The sequence below is a fragment of the Bos javanicus genome, chromosome 3 (genome assembly GCF_032452875.1).
Source record: "Bos javanicus breed banteng chromosome 3, ARS-OSU_banteng_1.0, whole genome shotgun sequence".
Lineage (NCBI taxonomy): Eukaryota > Metazoa > Chordata > Mammalia > Artiodactyla > Bovidae > Bos > Bos javanicus.
Window position 1 is genome coordinate 109,972,732 of NC_083870.1, and position 11,648 is coordinate 109,984,379.

Consider the following 11,648-nt stretch of genomic DNA (forward strand, 5'->3'; position numbering starts at 1 on the left):
CACGCTGGGGATCTGGACCGCAGACCTGAGGCCAGTCCAGGCCCTGAAAAATCCTGGAGGAACCCCGTCCCGACTGAAAGCAGACCTGCCCAACAATCCTAAAACCTCAGGCTAGCTGCAGGGCTGGGCACAGATCTCCACCGAGGCTGGAAGAGCCCTCAAGTTTAAGGGGGGGTGCCCTTTCCATTTCCATTTTCCTTTCTTCAAAATGGATGGTGTGTAGAACTTCCTGGCAGGCCAAGGCCCTTGACGGAGGCCCAAGATGCAGAGTGAGGCCCGCCCTCCCTAAAGGTCAGCAATCTGGTGACCCAAAGTTCGCTTCACACCCTCCCACAGGGTTCTGGTTCCTGGCCCAGCGGGGCCTGGGTCCTATCTGGGGGGCAACCTATTAAGTCGTCAGGTTCTCTAAGAGCAGTAATATCTGACTTCTTCCTGACCACTGCCTGGGCCACTCTGAGGGATCTCCAACAGGAAAAAGCACCAAACTACGCCTGCTCTCTTCCTGGATGGACAACTGGAGGAATCTGCCTCCACCACCCAGCAGGTGGGTCCCTGGCTCCTACGAGTGAGGCTCAGATAGAGAGGTGCTAGGCGCAGAAGGTCAAGGTGAGGGGAAGAATCCATCCATGTGGAGGAGAAACACAAGAAACAGTGGTGGGACTTACCAAAAACTGTTTATTGCTCTGCGATTTTCTCTGGAAGCTGTTCACAAGACCCACGACGGCCAAGGGCCAGGTGTGCATCTCGACTGGCCAGATCCACGTGCCCACCTCCTGATCCACATAAACTGAGCACTCGGGGCCCAAAGACAGGCTTCAGGCAAACTGGCTAAATCCCAACAAGAAGAAATGATGCCGCAGATCATTTCCACCTCCCCAAATCCCATGTCCTAGATAATCAAAGAAAACGCCACAAATACTGCTCCAAAATAAAACCTGCCCTGGTCCCTCATGTCTGACTGAGGAGCCAGGAGCACCGAGGCTCTGCAGAAGGCAGGAACCCAGCACCAGAAGGCACCCGTTCCTCCCCAGACTAGACGCTGGCCCCAAGGTGCACTCTGCCCACGCGGCAGGAAGACCGAAGCAGGGAGCCAAGCCTGAGGATGCCCAGGGTTTCCAATGCGAGTTGTAGCTGGTCCTGCTGCGTACGGCAGGCCCTTAGCAGCTGAGGCCCTCAGAGACTCTTCTGGAAGACCCGGTGCAGGCTCTGGGCCAGGACGTCAGTCTCCTCATAGCCTTCACAGCTTTGCTGCCAGCTCTCTGGCACCTGTTCCATCCCATAGTAGGCGCCAGCAATGGCCCCGGCCATGGTGGCAATGGTGTCCGTGTCCCCACCGAGCGAGATGGAATAGACGAGAGTCCTTTGGAGGCTGTTGAAGGTAGAGGGGATCTCGGGGTCGGGCTCCATGCAGCGCAGGAAGCAATAGATGGCGGTGGGCACAGATTCAAAGGCAGCAATGCCATTTCCTGTGGGGAGGCCACAATATGGGAACTTGACCCCTATTCCCAGGCCCCATGGTGTCCCCAAGTTTCCTGACACTTGTCACAAGTCAACTCTCTAGGCTTCAAGTTAGGCTGGGATTAAGATCACAGCCTGGGTTTAAATCTCGGCTTGCCCACCTGTTGCCTGTGTGATTCCTGTATCTTGGCTTTAGCTCCATGTGCAGAGAGGAAATAAAGTTAGGAACTTTTGCAGGGCTGGTGTGTGAGGGTGAAATGAAATCCTAGAGGTAAAGCACTCTGCAGAGTGCCCAAAACACGGAAAAATGCTGTATGAATAAACAGCAGTTATCACCATCAGCCGTAAAACAACTAACGGCCAGCAGCCGTTTCTGGGTGTTGCAGGTTGAGGGCACTGTTGCCCTAGAGAAGGCTCTGTGCCCAGCCTGCCAAGGAGCCTCCAGAGAATGGTGCTCCTGTTATGGCAGCCCCAGAAGTGCGATGGTGGAGGAGTAACTGCAGGCACCCCTCCCATCCCATCTAAGAGCCCAAGACTAACCCTGAAGGATGACGGGTGGGGGGCAGGGGGCTACCCACCTAGCTCGGACACCACCTCCTCTCTGGTCACTGAGTCCTGCTCTAGAAGCTCCCCGATCTTCTTCAGTCGGCTGGAGTACGGACGCTCCTCCATGCCCAACCTGTGGATGGGGGCGAGATTGCAAGGAGGTTGGAGCCAGCAGGGTGGAGACGGCAGGTGGGGAAGGGTGGGGCAGGGATGTGGTCAGGCTGATACCCAGGCACAGGTGCCAGGGCAAGAAGTGGGAAGGGCTGGGTGGGAGCTGGCTGGTTTGTTCTCTGGGACCCAGAGAGCCCTGAAGTACAGCCTACGCACAGGGCTCTTCCCACCCCTCCTTAGGACCTGCAATTAAAGAAGGAAGGTTTCAGAGACTTCCCAGGTGGTCCAGCGGCTAAGACTCCACACTCCCAGTGCAGGGGGCCTGGGTTCAATCCTTGATCAGGGAACTAGATCCCACATGCCGTTAACTAAGAGTTCAGACGCTGCAACTAAAGATCCCGCACGCCGCAAGAAGATCGAAGATCCCTCATGCCGCCACTAAGACCTGGCGTGTGTAATATTATTAACATTAACATTCAAATTAATAATACTTAATATTATTAAGTGGGCTTCCCTGGTGGCTCAGAGGTTAAAGTGTCTGCCTGCAATGCGGGAGACCTGGGTTTGATCCCTGGGTCGGGAAGATCCCCTGGAGAAGGAAATGGCAACCCACTCCAGTATTCTTGCCTGGAGAATCCCATGGACGGTAATAGAAACATTTGTATTCATTAAATATGTATAAAATAAGTAGTAATATGTATTAAATAAGTACTAATACATAGTTAATAAATACATATTTTACAAAGGTTTCCGCTTGGGGCAATGCCACCCCACCAGCATACACAAGCACAACAGATGCGCCCCCGCCCGCCTACTTACTCCCTGGCATCCAGCACGGACTGGGCATCACTCTCCAGCTCTTCCATGTGGCCAAGGAGCTGCTCGAGGAAGTGCTCACTGGACGACTCGCCCTGCAAGGCCAGGTGCACAGCCAGGGCCTGCAGGATGGCACCATTGTAACCCAGGGAGGAGGCGTGTGTCAGCTGGGCCGAGAGCCGGGCAAACTAGGGCAAAGGCAAGGGAGGCGAAGGCCTGTGGTTACCCGGCGCGCGGGAGGATGCGGTTACCCGGCGCGCGGGAGGGTGTGGTTACCCGGCGTGCGGGAGGGTGTGGTTACCCGGCGTGCGGGAGGATGTGGTTACCCGGCGTGCGGGAGGGTGTGGTTACCCGGCGCGCGGGAGGATGTGGTTACCCGGGAGGATGTGGTTACCCGGCGTGCGGGAGGGACGAGAGGGCCGAGGCCAGCCCACCCGGACTATACCTTCTGCACATCCTGCACGCTGCTATAGGCCAGGGAGATGCCGGCCACCCGCATGGCACCCCCGTTGCCGTAGGAGCCTTTGCCATTGAACTGGGCGCGTGCAGGCTCAAAGACATCCCGGCATCTGGGGCTTAGGAGTTTCCTGAAGACGGTGATCACTCCAGCACCGTAACCCCGGTCAGGGTCCTTCTTGTACTCCTGAGCAAACCTAGGGGCGAGGCCACAGGACCACAATTTAAGAGATGCCTGCCATGGCTGGGAGAGAAGAAACCTGGCTGGTTTGGGAAAAGAGGAATCCTGGAGCTGTCACTGCTAGTTTGGGAAGCTGCAGCGGCCCAAAGGACAGTGTCCTGCTGCGGGGTCTGGGGGAGGGTGTCCTGGCATGCACGGACATCGCTGCGCTGGTCAAGGGGTGCAGTAACCCCGCCCACCCGCTTGGCCTCACCTGTGAGCCATGTCCACCTCGTCGAAGGCCTCCTTGGCCAGCAGGGACTGCACCAGCGCCCTGGCCATGGCTGTGTCGTCCGTGTAGCACAGTGCTTCTGCAGGGAGGGCAGGGGGCAGAGATGGAACTGCAGGGCTCGAGGGTGGCGGCTGTGGCCTCCTGCTCACGCTTTTCATCTACTACTTCCAGAAGGCCTCAAGCCAGCCTCTCACTCCCATCCAGTTTCCCAGGCTCTCAGCCATGGGATTTTCGACAGTTCCGTACGCTGAATTAGTCACATGTCCTGCTGATTTCAGATCTCCGGTGTCTTCCCCACCCTCCAACCTGGCCTATATGTGCTGCCAGAAAATTCTTCCTAAGAGTAGAGCATCACTTTCGTCATCACACTCTCCTGCTCAGATGGCTGGCTCTCGCCTTCAGGATGAGGTCCAAATTCACTGCCATGGCCATTTGAAGCCCTTCCTTCCTTATCCATCTTATGTCCCACTGTTCCCCTCCACCTCTTCAGAACCAATCCTGAAGCCTGGGTCACATCCTTCCCACCTGGGGCTGCTCGTCTCCCTCCACCCACCTCCTCTCCTTCCTCTAGGTGCCCGGGTCTTCTGCCCTGGCACTTGTAACACACATCACTGGTTTTGGTAGCTTCTCAGGCTATAAGCCAGTTAGGGACAAGGACTTGCTTTTATCCAAAGAAGACACAGCTGTAGAGAGCAAAGCACACTCCCTAATGAACCCCTTCTTATTCCTCACATCTGACATCTGCCCTCAGCGCCCGGCCCCACCCTGCTCTGTGTATCCCAAGCCCCAACCCTGCCCTCTCTTTACCTTTCACTCTCAGGAGGCCCCCACTCTCTACTTTACCAGCAAGAGAGGCCTACAGTCTCCTACCCGCAGCCACACGCTCTAGTCTCCCCTCAGAGGGACTGAGTCTCTCCTGCAGTCTAGCCCCAGCCTAGTTCCCAGGGGACCTTGCCTTGCCTTTGTCTCCTCAGCTTCTCCCTCTGTGATGCAGCAGAACCCAGTCTCCATTCAACTGGTCCCTGGCACCCAGTTTCCCCCCAGGGAACCACGTCTCTCCCACTCCCAGCCTAGATGATCAAAGATGGAGCCAATGCCACCTCCAGGCCAGCCAAAAGCACATCCCGTGCCCTGGTTCAGGGATGAATGGGTGACCTAAGCCAGGCCAGTGAGACCATCAGAGACTTCTGCTGGGGCTTCTGTAAAGAGAAACTTCCTCGGCTGGAGATGCTGAGCTAGGAGCTGCTGAGGGCTACCCCATGGGAAGGGTCTGCCTGGCTGAAGCCCACCCAAAAGAATGCAGATCTGAATCAGGAGAGGAACTGAGTCTTGAGTTCCTTTTCATTCCCTCCGGAACCCACTGAAATATAGCTTCCAGGGTTCAACCTTCTACTGACAAAGCTTTCCTAAATCTAGACTCCTCCCTACTTAACTTCTCTGTGGCCTCACATCAGTAACCAGTGTCTTCATCTTGAAATTCCTGAGTTTATTGTTACACACCTCCCCTGCTTCTCCTCCAATAAACTTTTTCCTTCTATAGCTCCTTTTCTTTCTACAGGTTTCTGGGTGTGGCTCCTTTTTCTTACTATTCTACGTGATCTCCCAGAAGAATCCTCCTCAGCCGTGACACTGCACTGAGTTCTGAGTGATGAGTTGACCGCACAGGGGAGAGAGAGGCTGAGGGAATAGAGTTTTACAGGCAAAGGGACCGCAATACATGCAAAAGAGTTAGAGGAGGCACGAAGTGCCAGGAAGCGCAGCACAGAAAGCAAAGCCAAGGGTGCTAGAAGATGGAACTGGAACCGCAGGCGAGGGCAGGCCAAGCAGGGTACTTTAAGGAGTGTGGCTCTGTCCTAAGGGTAATGGACAACTACTGCAGAGATTCAGGCCCGGGGAGGCCTCCATAAGATCTGTTCTCAGAAGTGCACTCCAGCTGCGTGGAGATGGGCTGGTGGCGCAGTGTTCTGAGAGACCGGGGTAAAACGGGTGAAATTGGCCAGAGTACTGGAGTAGGCGCAATCTAGGCGTGGCGTGCCCCGAGACGGCGAACGTTCGGGGCGAGATATGTGAACACGGGGCTCGGATCCTGGACACGCCGAGTCCGAGGTATCCCCGCGTCGTGCAGACCGGGCTCCTCCGGCAGCGGTCCCCTCCCTGCCCGCGTCCCTCACCGAGCCCCGGGTGCCCGCGGCGCCCGGCCCCGCCCACCTGTCCGCGCGCTCCCGGGAGAGCCGGGGTCCGGCTCCAAATCCTGGACCTGACGCAGGACTGACGTCAGGTCGACGGTGTCGCGCGCCTCGTAGACGGCGCCCACGCAGTCCCCGAGCAGCGCGCCGGCCAGGCAGCCTCGGAAGCGGGAGAGGGAGCGTGCCGCCCCAGCCCCTCCGCAGCCCGCCGCCGTCATCGCTGCCGCCGCCGCCATCCGCGCGGACTCGCCGCCACTTCCGGCGTGGCGGGCGCGCGCCCCCACTGCGCGGCGTCTCAGGCCCCACAGCGCCGCCCCGCGGCCCGGAGTCGCAGAGCCCCCCACGAGAGACCAGGGGCGGTCCCCTGGTCAGATAGGGTCCGGTCTATGTCTTTAGCCCGCATTTCCGCGACTTGTAAGGGCTTTCCTGGTGCCTCGGATGGTAAAGAATCCACCTGCATTCTTTACCATCTGATCGGGAAGATCCTCTGGAGAAGGAAACGGCAACCCACGCCAGTATCCTTGCCTGGAGAATTCTATGGACAGAGGTGTGTGTGTGTGTGTGTGTGTGTGTGTGTGTGTGTGTGTGTGAATTCCATGGACAGAGGAGTGTGTGTGTGTGTGTGTGTGTTAGTCGCTCAGTCGTGTCCGACTCTTTGCGACCCCATGAACTGTAGCCCACCAGGCTCCTTTGTCCAAGGGATTCTCCAGGCAAGAATACTGAAGTGGATTGCCATTCCCTTCTCCAGAGAAGGTGCTTACGGGGAACAACTTAACAGAGGAGCCTGGTGGACTACAATTCATGTGGTTGCAAAGAGTCGGACCCGACTGAGCAACTGACACTTTCACTTTTCCCCAGAGTTGTAAAGGGGGTCCTAGCCGGCTGGTCGGCCACTGAAGGGCCCTGGAGAGCTGGGCAATGAGGCAGACCTTTGGGTCACTGTCCCCCCTCCCCTGCACGGTTGGCCAGCTGTCCAACCATAGGGTGGCCCCTATTCAGGCCTGGGTGCCCACCTCCAAGCCCTCCCCATCACCCTAGCCCGCTCTGGGCCTCCTCTAGGTATGGAGAGGGGGCAGAGCTGGTTAGAGGTCACACCGCTGGAGTCCAAGGGTGCTGGCTTTAGAGATGGTGTTTCCCATCTTTGCACCTCCACACACAGGAGGGTCAAGAGCCCTCTCTCCCGCTGGCTACATGCAGGGGGAGCAGAGAACCCTCTGGACTGAGAATCCCGACCTTTATTAGATTCGTTCTCTCCGCTCCCCCCATCCCTTCCATTTTCAACCAGCTTTCCTCTCCTCCCTCAGCCCCCTGCCTAGGCCAGCTCCAGCTGGCAGGTCTTGAGTGGACTCAGGGTGCGGTTTGTGGTGCGGGTGAAGGTGTCCACCTCAGGCACAAACTTCTCCGCAGGCACGGTCAGCTTCCGACGGGTGTCCATGCACTTGGTGTCCAACAGCATGGAGTTGGCCTTGCAGGCGATGTCAGCCTGCAGCCGGGCCAGATGCTTGTACAGGGCATCCAGAGCGTCCCTGGGGAGCAGGCATTAACAGCCCACCGCCCCCAGCATGAGACTGAGAACTCAGGGCTGACTGAGCTCACCAGCCTTGAGCCAGGAAGCCAGCAGGGAAGCCCGCAGGCAGCCAGGGACCCCAGTGGTGGGAGGTATCTCCCCGCCCCTCCTGCCCGCTCCCTAGACCTACTGTGCCTGAGCCAGCTTCTGCTTCAGGGCGGCAATGGTTGCCTCTAACTGGTGAACCTCGTCGGTGAGGCCGTACTGTGCCTGGAGGCAGAGGGGCAGGTTGGGAATCCCAGGTCAGCCATACTAGTCTTCTGCCCACAGGCCTGGGGGGTGGTTGCCCTGCGCCAGCACCCCTGCCCCACCAGAAAGTGAGTCATCCTGAGGAACCTTAGCAGGGGGCCTGTGCCCCGCTGGGGTGCCCTCGCACCTGGTCCCTGCAGAGTTCCACGCTGGGCCGGTAGGTCCTGGCCTCTAGCCGTGTGTGGCACAGCTTCAGGTTCTGTAACTTTCTGCGCAGGTCCTCCTCCAGGTGCCGGATGTCCTCATGCAGCTCGGCAATCTCCTCCAAGGTCTGCGGGGACAGAGTGCCCAGTCTCCACTGGTTACCCAGTCCAGGGCTTCCTGGCAGGGCTCATCTCACAGCCGGAAGTCCATGCCCCAGGAGACCACGTGGAGAAGGCTCACATTCTTCTCTTGCCACTTGAGCTCACTGTACAGTTTCTCCATCTCCCGCAGCCGCTTCCTGAAGGCGAATTCCGTGGCAACCCTCTGGGCTTCCAGCTCGTTGTTGGTCTGAGGACAGGAAGTAGGCAGGGCAAAGGGAGGGAATAAGCTCTGGCCACCTGAGGGTGTCGCTCAGGTGCAGGGAGGGATGCCATAAGACAGAGACCGAAAGACAAGGGTGTGTGAGTGCCCGCTGGGGCCAGCTCTTAGCCATGGAGGATCGAGGAGGTGGTGGTGGGGGACTCACCTCAGCAATAGTGAGGGCGATGGCCTGCCTCAGCTCAATGGCCTTTTTCATCTCAGCCTCTCCATGGTCCTTGTTGAACCGACTGAAGTCATCCCACTGCTGGAGTGAGGTGGAGCTGCAGGCGGCAGGAAATAGTAAGAGCATGGCCTCTGCGGGGAGGGAGGGAGAGGGAGTGAAATGTCCTTCTTACCCATTGGGCACACGTGTGGGATTGATCTTCAGAGAGATGTTCGGGGACGTGAGGTTGAGAGAGAGGCAGCCTCTGTCAATGTCCAGTGTCTCCATTTTGCCACGATGGTCAGAGTTGAGCCGCTGTCGGGCTTCCTGCAGGAGGCTGGGGTGGCGGAAGAGACTGGATCAGTGAACCATCCCTCCAAAGTAGCCCCGGAACACAGTCCCCCACCCTGGTACTGAAGGGACAGGGAGGGATGGGAAAGCTGAGCTGACAGAGGAGCTGCTGCTGCAGTTGAGACAAAGATGGGCACAGCTGGATGAGCCCCCTACAGACAAAATTAGGGCACCCAAATGCTTGTACACACCCACAGGGCACACTCAAATAGCTACACCCACATGGCTCACGTGCCCAGAAAGTCAGGGATGATGGCAAATGGACTCATCCCTCATGTTTCCAATCAATAGATAATGGCTGCTGAGAGCAGTGTCACGAGAAGTATTCTGAGACCATGTCCAAGTGGTGCAAAAAGTGCTACGATCAGTGAGTGAGTGGTTTCTGCCATGGGCACAGAGGGGGCAGAAGGCAGCCTGAGAAGCAGTGACTAGTTACCCATGATACACAGGTTCTGGGTTGAAAACACAGCCTCCCAAGGCAGGGGAACATGAGAATGCCGTGTCTTTCTCTTACAAGAGCTTCTCAAAGGCCTGGCTGATCTTCTGTTGCAAGGCCTTCTTGGTGGCCTCAATGACCTCCACCTCTTTGTGCAGCTCCTCCTCCACAGGGTCCTTCACCACATCAATGTCACGCCGACTCTCCCGCAGGGTCAGGCATTCAATTGCCACATCCAGAGGTAGGTTCTTGGCCTGTAGGTTTTGCTCCGCTGACTCTTTCATCTAGAAGAGAGAGGGCACAGGGGGCTGGTGGGGCCATCCTACTGGGAAGCAGCTCTCATCACCACTTTAGCCAAGGGGACAGTGAGTGACTCAGATGGACAAGCCACCAAATACCCAGACCCGAAAGAGGGGAAGGAGAGGAGGTCGTCCTTGAGCAGGATCTCCTGGCACCCTGCCCTGGCTCCCTGCCTGTGCCAGGGCGTCAATCTCAGCATCTAAATCCGTCAGACACTTGTCCAGCATCTCCTTCCATCGGCTGATAGTATCGATCCTCTCTGCCAGCCGCGTCCTATTGTCATGTTCATCCCAAATGGTCTGGAAGAGACAGACACAGATAAAGAGGCTGTCGGGGGCTGGGAGCTATCCTTTCACCACCCAGCTGGACTCTGGACCCCCAACCTGGTTGTTGGTCTCGTTGCGGAGGACCCGGGCCTCCTGGCGGATCTGGTGTGAGGCATCTCGCTGGCGCTCGGCATTGGTGGACAACAGGTAGCTGTTGGTCTGCCAGTCCGGCAACCGGAAGCGTGGACTGGGCTTGACGCTCAGCGTGGCCATGGTGCAGGTCCTGAAGGGTCAGGCCCCCAGGCCTGTTCCAGGACACCTAACTCTGCAGGAGGGGGCAAACAGGTGGCAGGAGACCACGCAGGAGAGCCTCTCCTGGACTGCAGCCCCTCTAAAGGACATGCTCCTGTCCACTTTGCTTCAATTCCCTTCCTTCTGGAAGCCTGCTTGGGAACAGCTCTCCCTACATTCAACTGTTTGAGGCATTAACTAAGTTTCCTCCCACCCGACTATCCACAGACACAAACTGTGGCACCCTTCCCTTACTGTGGCACCTTCACCCTGGAGCAGGTGAAAGGGGATAATGGGGTCCCTCTGGGTGTGTGTGTTAGACCAGGTGCTTAGTAGGGCTGGCAGAGTGGGTGGGTAGCAGGAATCGTTGTTGTTTAGCAGGAATTGTTGCTGTTTAGTCGCTAAGTCTGATCCGACTCTTTGCAACCCCGTGGACTGTAGCCCTCTGTCCATGGGGTTTCCCAGACAAGAATACTGGAGTGGGTTGCCATTTCCTTCTCCAGGGGATCTTCCCGACCCAGGAATTGAACTTGCCTCTCCTGCACTGGAAGGCTGATTCTTTAGGGCTGAACCACCAGGGAAGCCCTAGTGTTAGTCTCTCAGTCATGTCCGACTCTTTGCGACCCCATGGACTGTAGCCCGCCAGGATGTTCTGTCCATGGAATTCTCCAGACAAAGATACTGGAGTGGGTAGCCATTCCCTCTCCAGGGGATCTTCCCCACCCAGGCGCCGAACCCGGGTCTCCTGCACTGCAGGCGGATTCTTTACCGTCTGAGCCACCCGGGGAAGCCCAGGGAAGCCCTGGGTAGCAGGAAAAATAGACCTTAATCCAATTTCCATCCCTACTTGCAGCAACTAAAGTCCTGTGGGTTTTCTTTTCTTTCCCTGCCCTAGCTTTGGGACAAGATCCGGAGGGATCGAAGAGAAGGAGCCCTGTTCTCCGTTTGGAAAAGACAGGCTAGTCTTGCCGGGGGCTACAAGTTGGCTCTAGGGAATTGGGGGTGGGGGCGCTGGTCCCCTCCCCACCTGGCCGTCACGTTCCCTCTCTCCGCCCTCTACTGGAGGAGGAGGAGGAGAGGGGGGCAGTGAGGGATCCCCACTGGGAGGAGCCGGGCTTTGTCTGGTTCCCAGCCCAGCCCCTCCCGTCCTCTCCCAGGATAGTCATCTTTAGTTTATATTACTACCCCGGCACGAAGAAAGGAGAGGGAGGGAGATCGGCCCTGGGTGTAAGCACCCCGCCTCCGCCAGCCCGGTCCCCTCGTCCTCTCACCTCCTTCCGCGCTCGCACTTCCGCCTCCCTCGGCCAGCTCCTCTGTTAAGCGCCCCCGGTTGCCAGGCATCCCAGTTGCTAGGCACCCCGCTCTCTGCTCGCCGTTCACCTCCGCCCGCCTGTTTAGTTTGGCCACCGCCGGGCGGCGGCGGCGGCTTTGGGGGCCCAGAGGCCTTCCAGGTAGGAAAGGGCCGGCGGCTGGGCTGGTGCTGCGGGTGGTGCAGC

The 11,648-nt window shown here is 57.8% G+C and overlaps 2 protein-coding genes across 3 annotated transcripts; both read right to left on the reverse strand.

The window, feature by feature from the left end:
- Positions 1-655: 655 nt before the first annotated feature.
- On the reverse strand, positions 656-6,285 carry ADPRS (ADP-ribosylserine hydrolase). The gene is made up of 6 exons (XM_061412535.1): positions 6,048-6,285; positions 3,822-3,918; positions 3,377-3,584; positions 2,935-3,119; positions 2,037-2,137; positions 656-1,466 (listed from the first exon to the last, which is right to left on the reverse strand). Exons 1-6 carry the CDS (start codon positions 6,259-6,261, stop codon positions 1,174-1,176), a joined length of 1,098 nt encoding a protein of 365 aa, XP_061268519.1. The 5' UTR covers positions 6,262-6,285; the 3' UTR covers positions 656-1,173.
- Positions 6,286-7,240: 955 nt separating this feature from the next.
- TEKT2 (tektin 2) lies at positions 7,241-11,513 on the reverse strand. 2 transcript variants are annotated; one of them, XM_061412533.1, is made up of 10 exons: positions 11,424-11,513; positions 9,979-10,186; positions 9,769-9,894; positions 9,374-9,579; positions 8,702-8,845; positions 8,512-8,626; positions 8,226-8,333; positions 7,969-8,112; positions 7,723-7,802; positions 7,241-7,551 (listed from the first exon to the last, which is right to left on the reverse strand). In XM_061412533.1, the coding sequence occupies exons 2-10, from the start codon at positions 10,132-10,134 to the stop codon at positions 7,338-7,340; spliced, it is 1,293 nt and encodes a 430-aa protein (XP_061268517.1). In that variant the 5' UTR covers positions 10,135-10,186; positions 11,424-11,513; the 3' UTR covers positions 7,241-7,337. The 2 variants fall into 2 exon arrangements, with proteins under 2 accessions (XP_061268517.1, XP_061268518.1); XM_061412534.1 differs by lacking the exon at positions 11,424-11,513 and adding an exon at positions 11,338-11,417.
- Positions 11,514-11,648: the final 135 nt, after the last annotated feature.